Below are 23118 nucleotides of genomic sequence, written 5' to 3'. Positions count from 1 at the left end.
GTTCCCTATAACAATTAATGTAATACTAAGTTTAGCACGTGACCATGTGTTTTCATTGGGACACGCAAAGTTTTTAGAATATCCTGTTCATGCAATTTTGTACGTAATCAGGACAAGGAAAAAGAAATTTCCTAAAGGAACACCTTTTACGGCTTCAACTGTGGCAGATATACTATGAAGTTTAAAAATAATTTTGAAATGGAAAGTTCATATGCTCTTATATTCTTTTCAAAAGTCAACGGGAAGGGTTGTGATACAAGTTCTTACTTTCTATATGCATCGAATGTCTAAGATTTTAAACTCTTATATACTATAATCTATTCTTCCACTCGTTTCACTTTGGGTCGCTGTCGGAATTCCATTAAGCCGCAGTCCATTTTTTATATACAAAATTGCGTCTCATAAAACAAAAATAACATATCGAAGGACCAGTAGGTAAATAGAGATTTCATTTACAAACTAGTTTCTTTGATAGTAGTGTTTATAAATATTTTATTATAAAAACAAAATATTGAACGAAGAGAAAATCGTTTCAAATCATAAATTGATATGTAAATTACGAACTAACAAAGCCTTAAATTTTGCACATATATGCTTTCGAATTTCAAACTATATTAATATTCACCTAAAATAGTGCGTCGTTATTTTTATTTTAAAAAATGTTTTGCTAGAGAATGCTACAAATGTTTTATTGCGTGTAAAGTAATTTTTAAAGTAAAAGGACGGCTTATTTTGATTTAAGTCAAAACTATTGAGAAAGTCGGCATTAAAATTAAAGAATGAGTCATTTCACGGCTATTGAATAAATTCATTCTCTCCTTGCATGTAGAGGAACGGAATCAGATGTATTTAAGGGATCAGTAGCAAAATGTCAATTTCTCAACCGAAGTGTCCAGGGATTATAAAACAAATCAGCATAATAAATATATTCTTGAAAACATGGAGTAATTGTTATATGTATTATTACTATTCCATAATAATGAACAAATTAAAAATGATTTGTGTATCAGAAAATTATATAACTTTTTTTTTAAGAATTAGTAAAAAAAAAACTATGTGAATTAAGTTTTTTATCCTTCATTGAACTTTTGATGTCGTCCCTAACTCTATCCACAAAATCTTTGTTTTTGATTTGCCTCACTGATGTCTTTTGGATAGGGAATCGTTGAACTGACACTAAATCAAAGATTGCTTTTATGTAGAATTTAAATGAAACAGCAAATTTTGCGTAAATACCTATTAAATGGTGATCTTAATTTTTATATTAAATAGTTTGTCACAGAGAATATATCTATTAATAAACCTTCATCAAAGGTTGTCTCCATGTGTTGATTACATGTCTTTTTGAATAGAAATTAGTCTACATGACTTAAATGAGTAAACAAAGTCACAAGAACTTTCACTTTACAAGAATTATTGAAACCATTTAAGAAAAAACTTTAAATTTGAAACGTCGGCAACTTGAATATGACTCATATAACAAAATCAGAAGTAATGGGTCCCTTTTTATTCTGTTTCGTCCTTAATTGAGAAATACTTGCCACTTTTCGAAGAGTCTTCTCTAAAAGAATATGCAAAAATAGCGTTTATTTAAATTTGCTTGCAGAAGAAAATAATTATTTGCGAATTATTAATTGATGAATTTTCCATTGAGTTTCACTTTGTGAATTAATTGACAAAGAATTATCTGCCGTTAAAATGGGAATAATTATATGACATTGGGTATTCTTTTGGACTATTTTTCGAAATATTAGAAATAAAAACTACTGACGACGATACATCTTTGTCGGAATTACTTTATGGTGAGTCCATATACATGTTTGAACCGTACTCTGACTTTAACAATGCTAAAGTTTGTCTTTTACATGTAGTAATGAGTAAAATACCCGTTTTGGTTATTTCGCCTCACTTGTTTAATACATGACCTCTTCTATACACATTCAAGATGAAATTCTGTACAATAAGTGCCAAAACAGTCAGGCATTCAATAAAATAAATGGAAAATGTTAATTCGAAATAAAAAATTTACTATATCGAACACGCTAAATTGTTCGAAGCTATACCAAAGATGTCTGACATGGCAATTACAGTCAGTACCCTACAAAGTATATCCAGGTACAAGAGAAATATCAAATAAAAGAACTAATTCACTTAGATCTTTAATTTGCATAATAATATAGATACTTGTAAGGTTGAATAAAATGTACACAATATATTTATACAAAAATGTAAAAACAGACACCAAATATAATATTTTTTATCCCTGATGAGTAGACGAAACGCGCGTCTGGCGTTTTACTTTATAAAAATGGAACCTTTGATAGATATTTATAAGAAGGATAACTACACGAATAGATTAAGCAATTATTTCATGCTAATATAAAAAAGCAAACGCGTTTAAAAGTTAAACTTTTAAATGACTATGTCAACATTTCATTAAATTATAATAAGCAAACTTTTTATAAATTTGAATATATTAAAGTGCTTTGAATAAATAAAGGTGGGTTTTTTGTTCTTAATGCAGCAATGGTTTCTTGTTTCTTTTTGATGGTTGCTCATGGTAATTTAGGGGAGAGGGAGGGTCGGAGTGTGTTTCATTTTTGCTTATATTGCATTGCAACATTGTTAAATGTACTCTATAAACAATATAGATAACAGAAAACGAAATCGAAAATGATCGCACTCAGTAATTAATGAAAGCCTTACCAGATCAATTGATCAGTTGTTTTAACTTTTTTCCAAAAATCTTCAGCACTTCCGTGTTAGCTATAAATAAAGAACTAGATTACATCATTAGTTTTAGGAAACACGATTTAGTTCGCAGAAAAGGGACAGGAGATATCAGTTTATCTCAAGCGTTTGGTTTTTTTTTGTATAGAGGTGTGTTTAAGATCAACGATTGCTTTTGTGATACTTTACCTGTTCAATAAGTTATCTTGTTTAGCCTTGGGCATCACTTAAGATATACTGATTGTACAAATGCGGATCTGTTGCAGTACAATTAGTACAGTACCTGTCCGGAGCACCTGAGATCACCCCAGGTTTTGGTGGGGTTCGTGTTGCTTATTCTTTATTTTTATATGTTGTGTCATGTGTACTATTGTTTGTCTGTTTGTCTTTTCATTTTTATCCATGCGTTGTTAGTTTATTTTCGATTTATGAGTTTTACAGTTTCTCTGGTATATTTCGTCCCCTTTCAATATTGGTACTAGTGCATTAAGTGATCATATAGAAAAATGTAACAATAAAAAGTATAATAACAAAACTCCGAACTCCGAAAAGGAAATTCCTCAATAAAATTGCAAAATAAAAAGCTCAAACACATCAAAAGAATGGATAATAGTTATCAAAGTTACCAGGATTATAATTCAATACGCCAGACGCGCGTTTCATCTACATAATACTCAGTGACTCTCAGATCAAAACAATTAAAAAAACAAACAATTACAATGTTTAGATAACAACTGTCATATTCCTGTCTTGATGCAGGCATTTTCGTATATAGAAAATGGTGGATAGTTCATCTTTAATTCAAGATTACATATATTTAAAACAAAATTCAAAGGGTACTCGTAAAGACCCAATCCTATTTTAAACGCAGGTAATTACATATCAAAAAATGATCTTAGGCTTACTATATGAAGACAAAACATCGAGTATTAAACCAATCGACAGAAAACATATCCAGAAAAAAATTAAAAATCAGTTGAAAACAGATTATAGAAACACCAAAAAGAACTGACTTGAATAAAACGTCTTCTACTTCAAATTGGCTGTCATTATGATTTAACTTGATTAATTTATTTAAGAGTTCTCTATCAAACAGTTAACGAAATAAGTTCCGAAAACTCAAATGGGAAGGAATGAACAAAAGCAACGAAACAAAGTGATAGGCAAAAAAAAATACAGAAAATATAATTTAAAAAAGAAAATAGACAGACACTAAATCACTTTATTAAGCAGATCTATTTTGCAAGTACAATCGGCATGTAGAATGTTGATATAAGTGAAAGACTGGTTAATAATTGGAAGTGAAGATAGAAATGATATACTGTTATTTAACTATAATGTCTGTTTTGTTCACGCATATTTGAAATATTATGCAATTTGATCCAACTGATATTCAAGTGAGAGTGATGGTGCTATAAAACCTGATGCAATCCACCATTATCTACATTTGAAAATTTCCGTACCAAGTCATGACTATGACAGTTGCTGTCCATTCGTTAGATGCGTTTTATAATTTAATTTTGCCATTTGATTAATGACTTACAGTTTTGAATTATCCTAGGAGTTTAGTACTTTTATGATTTTACTTTTCAATTGTCTGCATCAAGGTGAACTGTATTGTGTTTGTCAAAGGTTTTGTTCATATACATTTTTCAGACGGCAAATAATGTTAAAAATAAAAAAAAATATATTTCATATTTTAGGTGAAGTTGTTTATCATAATATGTCAAAGGGCTTATACAATGCAAAGCAAAATATACACACGAATATGTATAATATATATTTTAGAGTATTCTGAACATTTGAAATATTTTGTAACCTTACTTACAGATTGATTTTTATTTACAGTGTATATAAAATATTTTGACATATTGTATGTAAACCTTTAGATTACGCACACATTAGCCTAATTCCTTCCCTATAACGTTATTGAACTGTGCATTATGATGCATTATTTCTACTTTCGGTTTGCACATTCGATAATTCTTTTACATAGGCAGATCAAAGGGTCACAGATGGACACATACCCCCTTTTGTGGGAAGAATTTGGTTGATTATATACCAGAGAAAGGGCCCCTAATAACAAGTTTTACTAAAATTTCATATCAATTTTTCATCACCGAATAACATATGACTTTAAAGGAAAGTGGGAGATTTGAACAGGACAGTAATAATTTCATCCAAAATTAATAATTAAAAAATAACAAATTCATAATTTGTTTAGACTGAGAGTCTTACAATATTTATCATGCACATGTTTTGCAGAAACATAAAATGTAACTTCCAGAAAACAAAAACTACAACTTTATTATTCGTATTCAGTGTACAACATTGGCAAATTATGTATGTTTACTCTCTGATTTATTTTCTATATATATGCTGTATTCAATGACATAAATAATTTTTCGGAAACCTTCATAGGTTTATAACACTTACAATTTAATTGGAACAAATATTTTCTTATTTGCTTTCTATATAATTTTACAATTCAGGGGATACATGTAAATATTCCTGGAAATTCTAAACACACATGTTATAAAAACATGTATGCTATTCCTTGCTTCAGTATTCTTCATATCATTGAGTGATACATTTGGTATGTAAAATTATGTTAAAATCAAATTTAAACGATATGTTTTTTTAAAACACATTTTGCATCTAGACGGGTACATGTAATGTATAAAGTTGCATTAGATATCAATTAACTTTAACTGGACTTTGATTGCTGAAATAATAGTTATATCACAAGACTGATATTCATATATAAAAGTGGGAAATAAAGAAACAGTCATTGGTGAGATAACTTGTAAATGAATGTACGGTTTCAGTCTGTTGAAAGAACACGAAATAACTTTTCATTCTGGAATTTGTGTGTAAACTCTGAACGAGACTGCTCTGTTTGAGATGACATCTTTACTTAATGAAGGTTTGTAAGAAACCGTGAATTCTTTTAGATTTATTTTTTTAGCAGAAATCAGGATGTTAAGGTAATTAATCGTCAAAATTCAGAAAGAGCTTTTAAGGTTGTCAGTCATGCTTGAACTTAAAATTGAGTTATTTTAAGGTACTCTAAAATCGAAGCCGATTCGTCATAATAACTGTAAATGAAAGTACATCAAAATCTAAGGCAAACACATAAAATCATGATTGTATAGACATCGTAGACACAATATTCTTTTTTAGTTAACCGTGTGATAAGATTTCTATTCCAAGGAAGTATGCCTTTTATTTCTGATTTTTATTTGCTTGTGTTTTTTGTCAAAAATAATTTTTCTTTATGTATCGTATGAATATTTCCTAAAATGTAACAATTTATATAATTGCATGTATGTATAGAAGAACAAGTTATTACTTGAATTTTGTGATTGGAATTTTTATTACTAGCCTTTTTATCTGCTTGTTTTATGTATTATTAATTTCCCTGCTTTTAAATGCCGATGCTTAATTTATATATTTGTTTGTTTTATGCATTTTAGTTTTGTTGATATATCTATTTGATGAAATTTCAGAGATTTGCTTATCCCCTCATTCAATGCACATTCAATGCACATAGAGGTGTTTGCCGCATGAAAATTGACCCTGGAGACTCAGAAATCAAACTTTATTTGCTTTCACTATAATATTTGCATAATTATTATTTGGATGTATTAGTATTTGCATGAAGCTGAATGATTTGTATATAATAGTCGATTAAAGAGCTCACCAGAGCTCATCAGAGTTCATGGTTTACCCGGAACTATGTCGACTTTTAAATAAAATTAAATGACTTCTACTTAATTCTTACTTACAACTTATTTTCTACTTTTTCCGTTGTCAAATTAAATCACTGAATTTACTTTATTCTTAAATTATCATTATTATCAACTTTTCAGTTTTTGAACACAACTTGTCGATTTTGAGATTCTTATTTATTGGAGAGATTGTGATTATATTTAACAAAAATAATTCAAAATTGTAAAAAGATTTCTCATTTATTTGAAAAATAGAAGAAAATCATTCAAATTTGTGTATTCATTTATTGACGTTGTTTCCATTTTAAAAATAGTGTTGAACTACTAAGAAAATCAAAGTTAAAGCCAATTTAGCTCAGCCATTACTGACAAAAATGTAGTTTACATCTGGGTTCATAAATTGATGATGTATCAAAACAAATTACACTCACAAATAAAAACAAAATGGTTTCTGTTGGTGGCCTTCGAATGTTTTCTGCTCTATAGTCGGCTTGTTGACACATTTCCCATTTGCATTCTTAATTTTATATTTTTAATATTCACCAAAAGAATATTTAATTTATGGTAGTTTATATGTAAATTATATTTCTTTGATATATACACCTAATTTGGTGTATTTTAAGTGTACTTAGAAATTAAATATGCTGACTTTCTCCTAATCTAATCTGATGGTCCCATAAAGTAACGATCGTACGTAGTGAACTGTGCCTATTGGCACCGGTAATAGATACCTGCAAAGCAAAATGTTTTTTTTGAAATATGAAATGATTGCAGACGTGAACAAATAAAAAAAAACTTTGAATTTCGATAAACATACTAAATATGCATTTTATGTCAAGCTTCTGGTCAGATTAGAACTTTTCCAGGTTTTCTAGTTATTCAAAAACAATTTCGATATGTTAATAAAACCTTATTTTTCAATGCCTTATAATGAGTCTTTATTTTCTTTCTTTAAAATGTAATTCAAATTTATTTAAATTTTTCTTCCTTTTGATTTAAGTTGCAATAATTAATGCCAGTATAATATACTAGCTATATTCTTTAGTATTACTTATTTAAGAAATATGAGTTTAAATGTTCATCTGGAATCTGTCGACACACTTTTGTCCATTTTATACTTAAATAAAATTCACTATACATGTGAACCTCCAAGTTAATCCAAGTTAATCCTAAAAATATAAGGCTGAGTAATGAAATTAGCCGTTATCTGATCCCTGCGTTCTTTTATCGGTAAACAAAATGTCAGTTTTTTAATGGCTGAACAGGATTATCTTATCTTGTCATTCCAGTGCAGAAATATCAGGTATCAAAATCTTTTTGGAATTGAAATATTGACCTTATAAGGAAGGACGTTTCAGCCTAGATGTTAGAATTTAAAGCATTCTTAAAAACAGCTCTCCTCTTCCAGTAAAATCATGATACAGCTAAAGTGTACGACCTGGAATAGTGTATCAGATGGTAGCCAGATGCAGACGCTGCTGGAATGTTGCTACACAGAAGGGCACTTCAACAATAGTAAATTTGATGTACAACCTAACCGAAAATATAGACACACACGCAAAAAACGATTTGGGAACGATACTATTGATCATTACCAAACGATAACACAGAACAAAATAATCATAAAAATGACGACAAATATTGACACATTTGTCAAAAAAAAACCTAAACGCTACATAGCAACCCCTTATGTTCACCATTTAAAGTATTACTTCTATGATGTCAATTCAAAGAAAAGAGATCAGGATTGTGCATACAAGTGAAACATTATCGGGGTTATCAACAACACAGATTTTGAAATAACTGATAACGTCTGTGAAACATGCGATGCGATGACTTTGACTTTACAGTTAGAGCATCTTAATTAAATAGTTTCCATGTAAACTGCAGCTCATCTCTATCATGATCATAAAATTCACAAAAGAGAAAAATGCAAGTCCTTGCATTTTGTATTAACTGGGATACTAATCAAGCTGATGTCAAGAAAAAAATGAACAAAGGAAATGAACCTCATAAGCCGAAACGTATATACTGACATGGGGTATCATTGATAAGGTCGTTATTATAATTTGACTGTTAATAAGACTTTTTCTTCCCCAGGAATATATTATATAATCTATATTGAGTAGACCTTTCGTAAATGCTCTGATATATAATGAGTGGAAAAGACTAGTTAGCATGTTATTATTTCAGTTACCTTTCAATTGCAAACAGTCCATTTCTGTTTCACTGAAATGTTCACGACGTTATGGCATGGTAGAAGATAAATATCTTTTAACGTCATAGTTTATCCCTAAAAATGCGGTAATACTGAATAATTCCTGAACTTATTTATAATCATTGACTCAAAATCATCATAAATTTTTCTTGATTTTTATAAGTCTGGTCGTAATAACAGGTGGTAATATCGAAAAAACAACAACAGAAGTTTTACCGTCAAATACAGAATTTTAACGTCCGGTTGTTGGTTCAAAAAAGTGTCAGAATTAATTTTGTTATCGTTGAATAAAAAAAAAGAAATTAACAGCACATTTTTTTAATCGACATCCGTGTTGAAAACCATACTGTTTCCCTATAATGGTTAACTTTTACAAATTGTAACTTGGATGCAGATTTTGCTAACTGGCATTCATACTGCATCTTCTTATATATTCTTTCATTAAAATTATAATTTACAGAAAAAGTTCTTATCGATCCTTTAAGAGTCCAACAGTTGTGGTATTCTCGTTATGGGTTTAGTGGTTATTTCCGGTCATTTTTTATAAAAGGTGCCATACAATAGGTGTGTTCATATAAATCGTGCTTTGTGTCCTTGTACAGTTTTGTGTAGTCTCGATTAGCTGTACTCACCCACGAGTATGCCGTGGGGCAATACAGTAGATCTCGACTATATTTGAAAATCTAATACTGTTTTGAAATACAAACACCATTTCAATTACACTATAATAAAGGGAAAAGATGCACGTAATGTAAGATTAACCATGAACTACAGGGATTAAAACGCGCTTTTGGTCTTCAAACAACCATATCAATGATGCACAAACAAAGGTAGTGAAATTTGCCAAAATTAAGTACGAAATTGAAGAGTATATAGAACCCAACAATCCGCAAGAATTTTGTTGTATACAACTAATGTCATCTGCTACTTTATCTTTCTAGTTCTATCAACAGTTAACCTATGACTATTACTTTATCAACACATATTCATGTCAACACAGAATCATTGACTACAGGGCTGCTGATACCCTCGGGGAGCAAACATCCACCAGTGGTGGCATTGCCTCAGTATCTAGTATTCGATCTATTTTTTTTTATTATTTATAGAAATGACAAACGCCAGTAGGATAATTCGTGACAAAGATAGGACGGAAAATACAGAGGGTAGGTAATATGCTTTGTAGATACATATTTGGGTTCAAACGAATAGAAAGGTTATCTATACAATTTATTTTTTCCCTATATATATGTGTTTTGGTGATCTGTGAATTCGCATACTTGAAACATAATCGCCCAATTTCGGTTTTCGAATTTTCTATTTACAGACTACGATGATTTTAAATATGAGTCTGTATAATATCATATAAATGCAAAGCGCTACAACTCACGTGTCCTTATACTAATCATATTATTTTCAGATGAAACGCCAACTTTTGACACAGGGGATAACGAAAATTCATCTTATGAACATCTTAGAAGTAAGTTTTTAGCCTTGAAAATAACCATAACTTATTATAAACCTTTGCACTAGTTAAGGCATCAAATTTAAAACAGATTAATTTAAAAAATATATAATAATAGGCATGAATATTATAAAGCATTAACAACAAGGATAAAGTACATAGATGTATGACCAGAAATAATCTTTAAATAAAATAACATGCTTCGATATTGTTAAGGGTTAGGTATATTAAGACATTATTTTTGAAAATGATGATACGAACCGTCGAGAACATGTTAAAACAGTTACAGCATCGGAACACTAAACAAATGAAACCTAAACAAAAAGCATTTAAGTCATATAACAATGTACGCTCATAAAATATTGCTTCAAAACAAATGATATATATGCATTTTACAGCACCTCTTTGGGGCTCTAGCAGATTTGCATTGGCAGTGCTAGGATTTTTTGGATTTGTCAATTCCTATGCACTACTGGTTAATATGAGTGTTGCAATTGTTTGTATGGTAAACAGAACAGATACATTAGTCACAAAATTCAATAAGTCGTTGCTGAACAAAGATGATTTTAATGATTGTGTGGACTTTTCTGGAGAGCGGAATGCCTCAGATGTGCCTGGTACTCACCGCGTAAGGCAATATTAAAATAATTTGTGTACAGTTTGTGTGAGTCTTCATTCAAAATCATTTAAGGAAGCTTTACATCACCTTTTGTCAAGTGTTTAAAAAATTAGGTTTTTTATCGTCATTGTAATTACTACAATTACCTATCTCATTTCTCAATATTACAATAAGTCTTTAAAAACCAGTCGATCAATTACTTCCCAGGGTAATGTATGATTATTCATTTTTATTAAGCCTTGCATAATTACGTTAACTCTGTTGACAGTTGTTACACTGCTCGTTTTCAAAACCCACTAAAACAAACTTGGTAAACTAATTGAATGTGCAGTTGATTGAACAGGAGCGAAATTCCTCTGTTTATATTTGTTTTGTTATATTCATAACGGTTGCCGTTCATCTTGATAAATAAAGATAGTAAAACATTGTTATGTGACGAAGTAGAAGTTCTTTCATAATATTTGTTCCAAATAATAAATCTTCCCCAAGAAAAGAAAATACCTTGATAAGGTTCTCAACATGCGGAATATATTAATCTCGATGAAATTCAGCTTAATAAAGCAAATATCTTTCATAAATAGTTGACTTTAATTGATACAGATTGTAAGAAAATGTTCGTATGTAACTGATTTAATTGAGTGTTTTAGCATTAACAAAACAATACATTAACAGGGTTACAGATACCAAATACTTTTATATTACACCCGTGAGACAAGAACTGCACAATTCGAGATCACCTGACCTTATCTCTGGAACTTTGCGGGGTTTGTGTTGCACAATATTTAGGCCTATGTGTAATGATTTGCTGTTGTTGTTTGCGTTCTCTAAGTTTTTATACTGGTCATGATGTATTTTATTTTATTGGACACTTGTTTTTTAATTGCTCTCTTGCATATTCTCTTACTTGTTATCAACATATTTTTCGTTATGTCATATGTTATATGTCTTACAAAAACAATTATTAAACAGCAATTTCATCTATCTCTTTATTGTAATGTTGTGAAATAGATAAATTATAAAGAAATGTTGATGTTTAAACTCAGGAAAGTTCTTACATAATAAACACCTGGGTTTATTGCTAGCTTAATTGCGAAGATTGTAAATAAAGATATTGCAGTTGATAAATTAGTAGATCTTGAGAAAGAGTTAAGTCTGATTCAATTTCGGGAAGTCTCTCTTACTGTAGGAAGAATGGTGGTAATAACATAAAACAACGTTTTCTCGTTTGCGTGTTTTACATTTTGTCTTGTCTTTTATATCGAACTAGATCGCATATATTTTGCTCATTGATAAAGTCTGTATGCTAATATTAAGCTGTTATTATCTACGTCAGAAAGGTCTCTAGAGGATAGTTGTGTTCTTTTTCTAATCTTTTTTATTTTGTATAACAGGGTGGAGAGTTTAACTGGGATACCAAAGTACAAGGCTTTATACTCGGAGGCTTCTTCTGGGGATATCTAGTGTCACAGATTCCAGCAGGATGGCTGGCTACCAGATTTGGTGGGAAAAGAGTATTTGGATGGAGCATATTTATTGCAACCATCTGCACAATGCTGACACCTATCGGAGCAAAAACCGATTATAGACTTCTGATTGTACTACGTGTTATTGTGGGGATGTGTAATGTAAGTTTACAGTTTATTTTCGATTTATGAGTTTGACTGTCCCTCTGGTATCTTTCGTCACTCTCTTTTACACCTTTTTTAATTAAAAAGTAGTGGAAAAATTATTCTAATATTCTTAAGTGCAGTGATATGTTCCCTCATCATAAATAGTTAGGGTGTCCATTCAAAGCTAGTCTATGTGTGTCACTGCAAAGGTACATGTACTGCAGTCACAACTTAGAAAATAAAAGTTCCATTACCCACCTTTCCCTATTCATTTTTTTTTGGCTACATATCTCTTTTACCTTCTTGTTTGTTTTCTTTTTTCTTATTTTATAATAGCTTTGAACTTTAATAAAACAATTTGTACATATGCAGAGAAACATTTTCTACTCGAGTTAATTAACCATATATCATTTTAAGTAAGGACACGCATAGGTTAAAACAACGAATAAAAACGAAGTTTTCCTACAAGACAACGACAAAAATATTACTCCATTTATCGCATACGCTAAATGACAAATGCTTTTTGTAGAACAATGAATTGTGAGGCTTATTTGGTGCTAGCAATAGTGATAAAAGGGTGTCTTCTTACCGTCGATAAACACCATTATTACTCAACCTCGCAATATTTTTTAGAAAACATCGACCCATATGAGTATTTATATTATATATCTGAATTAATTGTTTATAATAACAACAGTTAGTTAAATAAATCATAGAAATTTCTACCTGTTTTTGGTTGTTATTTTTTTTTTCTTAGCCCCGATTGATTGCAACAATAAACTCAAATTTGGAAAATATTTGACTTTCTTTACATGTATCTGTACCTCATTTAAACTGACATATCATTTATCCGAAATATTGTATATGCTCCGGACCATATGAGTATTTGGACCATACGCGTATGGTCATGACCATATGCGTATACTCATATGGTCCGACCCTACGCGTATGGTCCGACCGTACGCGTAGGGTCGGACCATATGAGTATAATACTCGTTTGGTTATTAACGGGCCGGATCATATGAGTATTCGGACCGTATGAGTATTTGGACCGTATGAGTATTGTTTTTCTTAAATTACATATAAACGTTTCAATAATACAAAAACAGTAACGTTTGACTTACTTAAAAAAATTCTGAAAATAGGTGTATTTCCTTCAGACACAATAATGTCACATTTTTCACAGTTTTAAACTTATAAACAAAACAAAGTGTAATCATTTTATTTAGATGTAATGTGATGTTTAATTGCACTTTTTTAACAGTTATACAGAATGATAGTAGGAACAACATAATTTGAATCATATGATATCAAGACTTTAAATGATAAACACAATGAATAATTAAGTTATACTCACTTACAGTATAACAATAATGATAACACATTACAGTATTGTCTACTATTAATAGGGTACAGTTTTTCCTGCAATGCATGCTCTTTTTGGACATTGGTCACCACCATTAGAGCGGAGCAGGCTTACAGCCCTTACATATTCAGGTAGCATGCATTTTATTTGAATAAACATTTATCCTGATGTTACTGTTTTGTCATTTCAAATATGTTTATTTGAAATTATCTTACATCAAATTATTACAGGTCAGTGCCAATTAAAAAGGAATGTTTTTTAAACGATAGTGAGGGACATGGGGACTAGAAACATAACTGTCCAAATCTCTCTTAAATGTCAAGTCAGCCATGTTTTTCTTGTCCCTCACTCTTAATAACTCATCTTCTCCATCTGAAATATCAACATTTAGCATAAACATCCATACGAATGTCTTATTTCTGAAGATATAACCAAAGCATACATGAAGTAAAATGCCTCAAAACTGCAAAATTGTCAATTTGTATGCAACAACATGAATACATAAGATATTTTAAACCAAAAACGATGACAAAAATTACTAACATGCTCCTTGTTTAAGTTTTTGATGCATCAAACCACAACATTAACAAAGAATTATTTGAACCAAATATTTTAGCCGTAGTCGTTTTTAAAAGTATTGCATAGCCTAGGAGCAATGCCTTAGTTTTTTCAAGAACAAAATTGTGAGCAATATAGGAACATATATTAATATAAGAAGTAAAGTTAACTAACAGTAGATGAAGTCCGAGTGATTTTCTGACATTACTCATGTTACTAGAAGAAAACTTTGAAATATTTTTAAAGATTACAATCAAATCATTGTAAACACATTTAGTGTAAGAAATTGAACGAACAGTTTGTCAAAAAAGAAAATATGGAGCAACTCTTTTGATTTGACGGGAACTCCTGAACAACAGGCTCATGACGTACATTTATAGGACAAGTGCATAAAATGCAGCAGGTCTAAACTGGCTAGTTAATGTCAAACCCTCGCTAAAACCTGGGACAGTGGCGCAGCAATACAATTCAAGAACACACTATATAAAAGAATAAACGACAATCAAATTTGACAAAGAGCAACAACAACAACAACCATTTACAATGATAGGCTCCTGACTTGGAGCAAGCACATACAACGTGGCAAAGCTACTTTAGTTAGTTATGGATCTAGAATATTGATCTTGAATATTGATAAACATATTATAACATATAATAAACAGAGTCATGTTTAGCTCCTGGGCGAAAAAGATTTAAAAGGTGTTTATTGTTTAGTCATATCTTTCTGCTAAAGGGTACATTTCATGTTCACTAATGTACACGTACGAATGTTGTGCATAATGGGATATTCATGAAGCATTACACAGTGTACCTGGTTAAGATAAGTTATATGTTTCCTAATGTTTTTTCATGCTTTTTTTGTAGAATAAAGACGAATGGTTTAAATTGTCTTCAGATGTCAAATTTATGTTCACCGATTTATGTTGAACATATTCAAAAGTAAAGAGTACAAACTTTCCCCGCTGATCTAGTAAAGATTTTTATGAAAACAAAGGAGTAGGTCCGGTAAGGGCCGATTTTGGCCTCAAATTTCAGGTTCATTTAACGAAAGATTTTGTACACTATTCAAACACTTAAGAGTCTATTTCAATTGATTCAATTAGTTTAGGTGAAAGATTTTAACTGATTAAGTCATGAAAAACATTCCGATTCAAGCTTAAATGTAAAAAATCTATCAAATATGCCAAAAAACGTCACTTTTCAGATGATTTTTTTGTCAAAAATGAAAGTGACCGCATCCGTGTTTATCCTCAACCTTTATATATGTTGTGTATTATCATCAAATACAACTTACAGTTCAATATTATGAATGAACACGAATGTGGACACTTTCATTTAAGACGGAAACCGTCTAAAATTTAACTAAAATGTTAAAATTGTGATGATTTTAGTAATTTAGCATGAGTTAATGATGCTAGTACCCGATATCTTTGCATTGTATTGTCAAAAACAGCCCATATTTATGTAGCAGAAGCATTCTACTTTCCAGTAAATAGCTAAAAGATTACATTTTCACAATTTTGTAAAACTGCTATTTTGGGGTAAAAAATGGTTCTTACTGAATCTACTCCTTTGTTATTTGAAAATGTATGTTTAGATAAATTTAAGAAAAACAAATATTTTCTATTCTCAGTATTTCATATCGCCATATTTCCGACATAATAGACCTTTCTCGATTTTCTTACGAACCAACCATGGAACTAAATGGGAGCTGTCATTTTATTTTTGAAAATAATTCTCATATGCCTTTAACGTATGTTTTATGAAAATTATCATTATCAAAACTATTTGTAGGATAACGAAAATTACATAGACTTGAACAAGTCTAATTCGTGTTTTGAATTACAGGAACTCAAGCTGGTATAGTGATAACTTTTCCACTGGGAGCTTACCTTTGTCAAAACGGATTTGGAGGAGGCTGGCCCTCTATTTTTTATGTTTGTGGTAAACTGATATTTAAAATTGCTGTTTATTTTTCACATTATACTACTACATTACATACATACACTTCTCAATCAAATGACAAGCATATGCTGGTGGACATTACGTCCCCGTGGGTATCACTAGTCCAGTAGTCAGCACTTCGGTGTTGACATGAATATCAATTGTATGGTCATTTCTTTCTTATTTCTTGTTACAAAGCTTTGAAATTTTCGTCACATAAAAAGAAATTTTGTCGTTCAATGTTTATTCAAAACATTTATAATTTTACATGGAAAATGGTGGAATACTGGGTTAAAAAAATCAAAACACTATAAATGCTTCATGATAATTTGTTTATACATTATTGAAATTCAAAACATTTGCATGAGATTAGTTTTGTATATTTTATAATGTATTCCTATCATGAAATGTTGTCATTTTAATGTTATATTTAACATTACCATAAAAGCCGGAGGTTTGGCTAGCCACAAAACCAGGTTCAACCCATCATTTTTTCTTAAAATGTCATATACCAAGTCAGGTAAATGGCCATTGTTATATTATAGTTCGTTTTTGTGTGTGTTACATTTTAGTGTCGTAGTTCTCCTCTTATATTTGATGTGTTTATCTCAATTTTAATTTAACCCGGATTTTTTTTTTCTCAATTGATTTATGATTTTCGAACAGCCGTATATTACTGTTGCTATATATTCAAGCGTTTTCTGTGTTTGATTGCAATTATAGCTTTAGATAAAAGTTTTTAATAGAAATAAAGTGCTTTAATTCACTTCATCAGGTTCATTGAGCCACTTGTCCTGTAACTCAAAGTTATCATATATTAGAAAACTAAGTAAATAAATCTGTAAGATAAGGTTTTATGCTTACAAAATTAAAAGGTATATAGAGATAAAGACATTAATATTAAGTATTCATAACCAATTCAAAAATAAAACAGTTTAATTATCATCATACACATACATCTTGTCATCAGGTGTCATGCATTTGTATCATCCCAGGATTTTGATGGGGCTCGTTTTGCTTAAACTTTAGTTGTCTGTGTGACATTTCGTTATTGTCGTTTTTTCGTTTTTCTATTTTTGGTATATTTTTTTTCTCTCTCAATTTTACAGGTATGGCAAGTTTTTTATGGTTTGTTTTGTGGATGTTCTTTGTTAGTGGTTCACCTGTAGAACATAAACGGATCTCACATGAAGAAAAAGAGTACATAATAGCCTCATTAGTTGAAAGTGCTCACAAGAAAAATAGGAAGGTACTTAGAATAGTGTACATTAAGGATACATAACTACTATGATCGCAATTGACATTGCGAGATTCATAATAGTATCATAGTTTGCATTATGTATTCTAGATATATATTTTACGTTCATCTTTTAATTCATATCGCCAACTAAAACTTAAAAAATAATATTTGTTTAACAGTTATTTTTCTAATATGCTATTGGATGCCAGTTATTTAGACAGTTTACTATGTGTGTAGTCTGTACGTAAATTCTATAAAAGCTATTTTGTCAAAAGAATTAAAAAAAACATTCATTCTTAATACCAAGTACGTAGATGGTTTTTTTTTAATCGATAAATAGACCCGTTGATGGATTTCGGCTGTTTTCTTTCCTTTGGTCTGGTTGTTGTCCCATTGACACATTCCCCATTTCCATTCTCAATTTTATGATGTGTTAAGATAAACATTCATTTTATTAATGTACAATGATTGTGAATGTAAGGCACTACGATTAATGCCAATCATCTGTCCAAATGGTTTTCTTGGTTTTACTCAGATAATAAAATTGGTAAATTAAACATTATTTATTTTTGGTCTTAAAATCTGAAAGAGATGCGACTTTTTTCCACTATATATTATGCATCACAGAGAAAGAATTCAAAACTTAAATTATAACAAACCAATTCAGATGAAAATAAACACATCATACTGAGATACAAGGATAAAAATAGTTGATGGTATTGCAATTTTTTTCAGCCAGTTTTATAATGCATTAGACAATCTGTAAGAGCAGGTCTAAGAATAGAAGTAGATTTTCAATCAAACACACAAACACTTATTATTTGTTAGCAGCTACTAGCAAGTCGCGATATTAACTATAGAAGAAAAAAGTAAAATTACAAAAGTACTGAACTTAGAGGAAAATCAATTCGGAAAGTCCATAATCACATGGCAAAATCAAATAACAAAACACATCAAAAACGAATGGACAAGAACTGTCATATTCCTGACTTGGTACAGGCATTTTCAAATGTAGAAAATGGTGGATTAAACCTGGTTTTATAGCGCTAACCCTCTCACTTTGAGGACAGTCTCATCAAATTCCGTTATATTTACAATGATGCGTTAACTAAACAGACACAATAAATAAAATAGTCAAAATGTGGGTACATCAGTCATCATCGTGTAACAATCTTAAAAGGAACAATTTAACAGAACACAAAAACATCTATCTACAAACACATTCATTGATTTGCGTGTCTGACGTCAGAAAATTTTATACGTCACATATATTTGTCGTTCAATGTACATACAAACAATTTAAAAATTTCATATAGGCAATGCTAGCATACAGGGTTGAAAAAATCAAAAGTATGTAAGAATAAATTTCAGAAATATACTGAGATTTAAAATATTCCAAAAGTTATATAGAATTATAAGAATCCACAAATAGTTAATTCAACTACGAGAAAACGAGATCTGAATAAAAATCTTAATGAAACCCGACGAATTTGTATATATGGGTTTTTAAATAATTGTCCGATATCGATCAAGTTTCATCATTTGCCTCAATCTGTATCGTTTATATTATATGCCAAGTTATAGTTGAAAGTTTTGAAAAGGAAAAATCTCTAAAATTACAGGATTTAAAGGTACCTTGGATGGCTATAATAAAGTCTATGCCGAGTAACGCTATCATAGTATCCAACATTACTTCAGATTGGGGAGGATATACACTCTTATCCTATATACCAACGTATATGAATGATGTTTTTAAGCTGAACCTTACTTCGGTAATGTATAGAATATTCAACTTCATTCAAATTAAAAACAAATATTTCATCTGTAAACAGTTGATACATCGACAGATATTATTTTGATTTCCAATTAAGTTCACATGCTATAAACTACTTTCTCTACTAATTTAATATTATAAAAATGTGGAGCAGCACCCACTTTTCACTTCCGGAACACATAAGATCATCACTTGTTACGGTTGATTCGAGAGTCTTTAGTTTTCTAACTTATTGTTTTGTGTATCGCTAGTTGTCTGTTGGTCTTTATCGTTTTTAGACCTTGCATTGTCAGTTTGTTTTCCAATAAAGATTTCGAATAACATTTTTGTTTTTTTTTGCCTCTCTAAAGCTTGTAAAATATTAAATCTAAAGAAATAGTGATACATCTCCATTCTGAACAAGGGTTTTAGATTATCCTTTCAGCTAAATAAACCGCAAGGCATTCCGATTAGCTGGTTACTGTAAATTGCAGGGGAGGCTACTTACTATGCAATGAATCTCTTATCATGATTGAAATATATGACCATAAATTACCGGGATCAAAAATTAGTGACCACGGGAAAGAGGTCGGCAAAATATGGATCAAATAATTATATCTCATAATTTAATTTCCTATACTGAATTTTAGAAGTCAGGTATGGTAGAAGGGGAGATGATGTTTGCTCCTCTTCTGAACTTTTCTCAGTACTCTCCTACATGTATCTACATTTGGTCCCATTATCAATGTTAACGTAAATAAGATGAACCATTACAAGAGGCAGATTTATAAGAAACAATATATGATTGTACGCTAGTTTATATTTGGAGTAACGTCTTTTATGTTTCCCCCAGAGACTAGCTTTGGTCTTCTTTTGTTATACAAAAGAGACCGTTTCCTGAATCGGTCCCAATTCAGATCTAAGCTGTTTCCTTTATATTTTCATAAAATGCAAAAGTAAACAAAAGAATTCCTAGGGGATATTACCTACGCCATGAGGCTTATTGTCAATACGATCTCGTTATTTTGCAATGAACAGAGAGGCTTGTATCTTATATTGACTAACAGTGAGGCATATGGTTGCGAAACAAATGGTTCGGTTGAAACCTTCATCTTATGTTATCTTATCGCCACTAAAATAAAACTTGGTCAAACAAAAATAATCGAATTTTATATTGTTTACACAAAATATACATGGGCTAGGATATAGGATTGCCGTACACAAAATCTTTTCGCATGACATAATAGAATAAGATGTAGTTTATCAATAAATGACACGCATACACTTCATGCACATGGAAAATCCAATGTAAACGAACAGTGCCATAACTGTTGATCTAAATCTCAAAGTCACATTGAGGTCTGACGAGAATCATTTCGAATCTTCGAGTATTTTTAAGCAATAAGTTAACATACCCATACAGTTCATCTGTATTTATAGCACATCATATGGTTCTTAGAATATTTATCAATTAATTATATTTATCATTATAACATACATTTATTAATGTGTGGCTTCCTTTTCTTGCATGCCTATCTAGTCAATGTATTAGCTATAATTTATCGTGATATTGTTAAACAAATCCGAATTTGAAATTTAAGCTAAAAAAGGGGGCCATTTTAGGACCTTATCGAACATACTCCTTTACGAACGTTATTGCTAATAATTTAAAGTCCCATACCACTGCAATTTCTTGTATGATACAAGATCATGCTCTCCCTGAAATTTTAAGTGTTTATCATTTAATGGAATGATTAAAACACATTGTATAAAAATGCATTTGTATACTTGTATAGAATGGTATATTATCAGCTTTACCTTATATTGCCTTCTGGGCAATGATTAATGTAACAGGATGGGTTGCTGATTTCGTCAGAGTACGACAACTGATGTCAACAACGCTGACAAGAAAAGCGTTTGATGCATTTGGTAAGAGTATTGTTTGAAAAAGCTCAACGATAATATATGTAACTATTCAAATTTTAAAGTAAAAGTGTTGGTTTTTTTATAATATCAAACAAAGCCATTATTTTGGGACTACGTATTTCATAACTAGACAGAGAGTTGAAAAGGGATTTTAAACAGTAACAGACTAACTTACCATTTAAATTTGAACATGTGGAATAATTATGAACTAAACAAAAGAACTAAACAAAATAAACCTTCCTTTGCCAGTTCTAAAAAAAATAAAATACAAAATGACCGCCAATTAGACAACACTCAAAAAGCACAGTCATACTTTATAAAAAAATACATATTTTGATTGAAATGATCATTTTTTCTCTAATCCAGGAAAGATAGTACCAGCTGTGTTGATGATTGCTCTAGGCTATGTAGAATGCTCTGCCACAGCATTAGCTGTTGTGTTGCTAGTCCTAAGTGTCGGTCTATCTGGATTTCAGTACAGCGGGTTTATTGTCAACCATGTGGATATAGCACCGGCGTATGCAGGAATATTATTTGGGATATCAAATGCATTATCTGCTATTGGCGGCTTTGTTTCTCCTATTATAGTCGGTGAAATAACGAAAGAGGTTAGTAATCAAAATAGTGTGATAAATAAAAGAACGTCTCTCCAGGATAATTTATTTTTACTTAAAATACAAATATACGGTTACGAGGACTGCGATTTGACATTTTGAATTGACAAAATCTTCTTTTTTTTATATATATACGACTCATAACTGGTTAAAATACAAAATCAAAAGCAATAGTGCATGATTACCAAAGCGTATAAAAGACACAAAAAAGTAGATTTTCACCAATGGTATTAGTTGAACATGCTGAAAGTACATAAGCGTTCACAAGTGCAATTGCAGAATTATTAAAAAATCATGAAGAAGTCTTTTTTATATAGAGTGTAAATACCATCTTTTTTTTCTTATTATTAAAATGGTTTATTTACGTGAAGTGTAAAGAAGTCCTCTCAAAGGATATTGATACTTTTCTATTTTCAGGCACAGACAAGGACTGAATGGCAATTTGTATTTTACATGTCTGCGGGTATTTACATTTTTGGCGCAATATTCTATGTGATTTTTGCAAGTGGTGATTTACAGCCATGGGCTGTAGAAACAGACCCAATAGATATCAATAATGAGGAAAATTCCGGTTCTGATCGATTGGAGTCTATGACTCTCAGAGACCTTTCGTAATTTTCGAAAGATTAATTTGCCCTTATACAAATACCTGATATTTACTATTTAATGTGTAGGTCCTTGCAGACGCTAGAAATTGGAGACCTTTATTTGGGTATACTTTTGTATTACTAATACAATATTGTAATTATTAATAACACCATCGTTTCATTTGTACATTATCATCTAGTTGTGTTTATATAGTGGTTTTTAGTACATCTATTTCTAAAATCCTTGTAAGATCCATTTTAATGGTTATACATGGTAAAAGATAACAAAATATATGGTTTGATGTCAATTAGTAACTAATACAGCTGAAATTAACAAATCTGTTTTAAAATCATATAGGGTTTTACCAAAGATTATTAATTGCATATGATTCAATTTTATATCTTTTATAAGAATTCAGATAAAAGCATTAGCTAGTTATGTTTTTTGTGTTCATATTAATATTACCGAAACTGTTATAACATGTATGTTATTCCAACGCTAAATCACCCATTCCTCCAGGACTATTTACGATTAACTGTATTTAGATCGAACCTCGTGGTTTAAAAAATATTCCATATTGTTTGTAACTTTATATTTCTAGTCTATTATTTCTTAATTTTTCGTTTAATCCATGAAAAAGATTAGTAATGCTTTGCCCTGTAACCAGTGTATATATAAACTTATTTGTTGTGATTTCAGTTGTCATCATTATTTAAGATTCTTGTTTTATTGATAAGCTCATAGTAAGTTTTATATAGT

General features: G+C 30.5%; 2 protein-coding genes across 3 annotated transcripts in view; one reads left to right on the top strand and one right to left on the bottom strand.

Moving 5' to 3' along the window:
- The window catches only part of LOC139502213 (bifunctional glutamate/proline--tRNA ligase-like), a 28416-nt gene extending 25688 nt beyond the window's left edge, over window positions 1-2728 (bottom strand). Inside the window, exon 1 of the mRNA XM_071291642.1 lies at window positions 2707-2728. The gene's annotated coding sequence lies outside the window, so the exon portion shown is untranslated. The remainder of the gene's footprint in view (window positions 1-2706) is intronic.
- A 2789-nt stretch (window positions 2729-5517) lies between these two features.
- Window positions 5518-22413, top strand: LOC139502212 (sialin-like). Of its 2 annotated transcripts, XM_071291639.1 has the most exons (12): window positions 5518-5656; window positions 9786-9842; window positions 10097-10156; window positions 10540-10769; window positions 12152-12385; window positions 13780-13867; window positions 16143-16238; window positions 17348-17487; window positions 19101-19250; window positions 21028-21160; window positions 21524-21765; window positions 22189-22413. In XM_071291639.1, the coding sequence occupies exons 1-12, from the start codon at window positions 5635-5637 to the stop codon at window positions 22384-22386; spliced, it is 1650 nt and encodes a 549-aa protein (XP_071147740.1). In that variant the 5' UTR covers window positions 5518-5634; the 3' UTR covers window positions 22387-22413. The 2 variants fall into 2 exon arrangements, with proteins under 2 accessions (XP_071147740.1, XP_071147741.1); XM_071291640.1 differs by lacking the exon at window positions 19101-19250.
- Window positions 22414-23118: the final 705 nt, after the last annotated feature.

Source organism: Mytilus edulis, chromosome 13 (genome assembly GCF_963676685.1).
Source record: "Mytilus edulis chromosome 13, xbMytEdul2.2, whole genome shotgun sequence".
Taxonomy (NCBI): Eukaryota; Metazoa; Mollusca; class Bivalvia; order Mytilida; family Mytilidae; genus Mytilus; species Mytilus edulis.
This window is presented reverse-complemented; position numbering and strand designations above follow the sequence as displayed.

Coding starts and splice junctions, on each gene's coding strand:
- LOC139502212 (XM_071291639.1), top strand. CDS start 5,635: ATGACATCTTTACTTAATGAAG. Junction 5,657..9,785: donor GACATCTTTACTTAATGAAG/GTTTGTAAGAAA, acceptor TATTATTTATAG/AAATGACAAACGCCAGTAGG. Junction 13,868..16,142: donor TACAGCCCTTACATATTCAG/GTAGCATGCATT, acceptor TTTGAATTACAG/GAACTCAAGCTGGTATAGTG.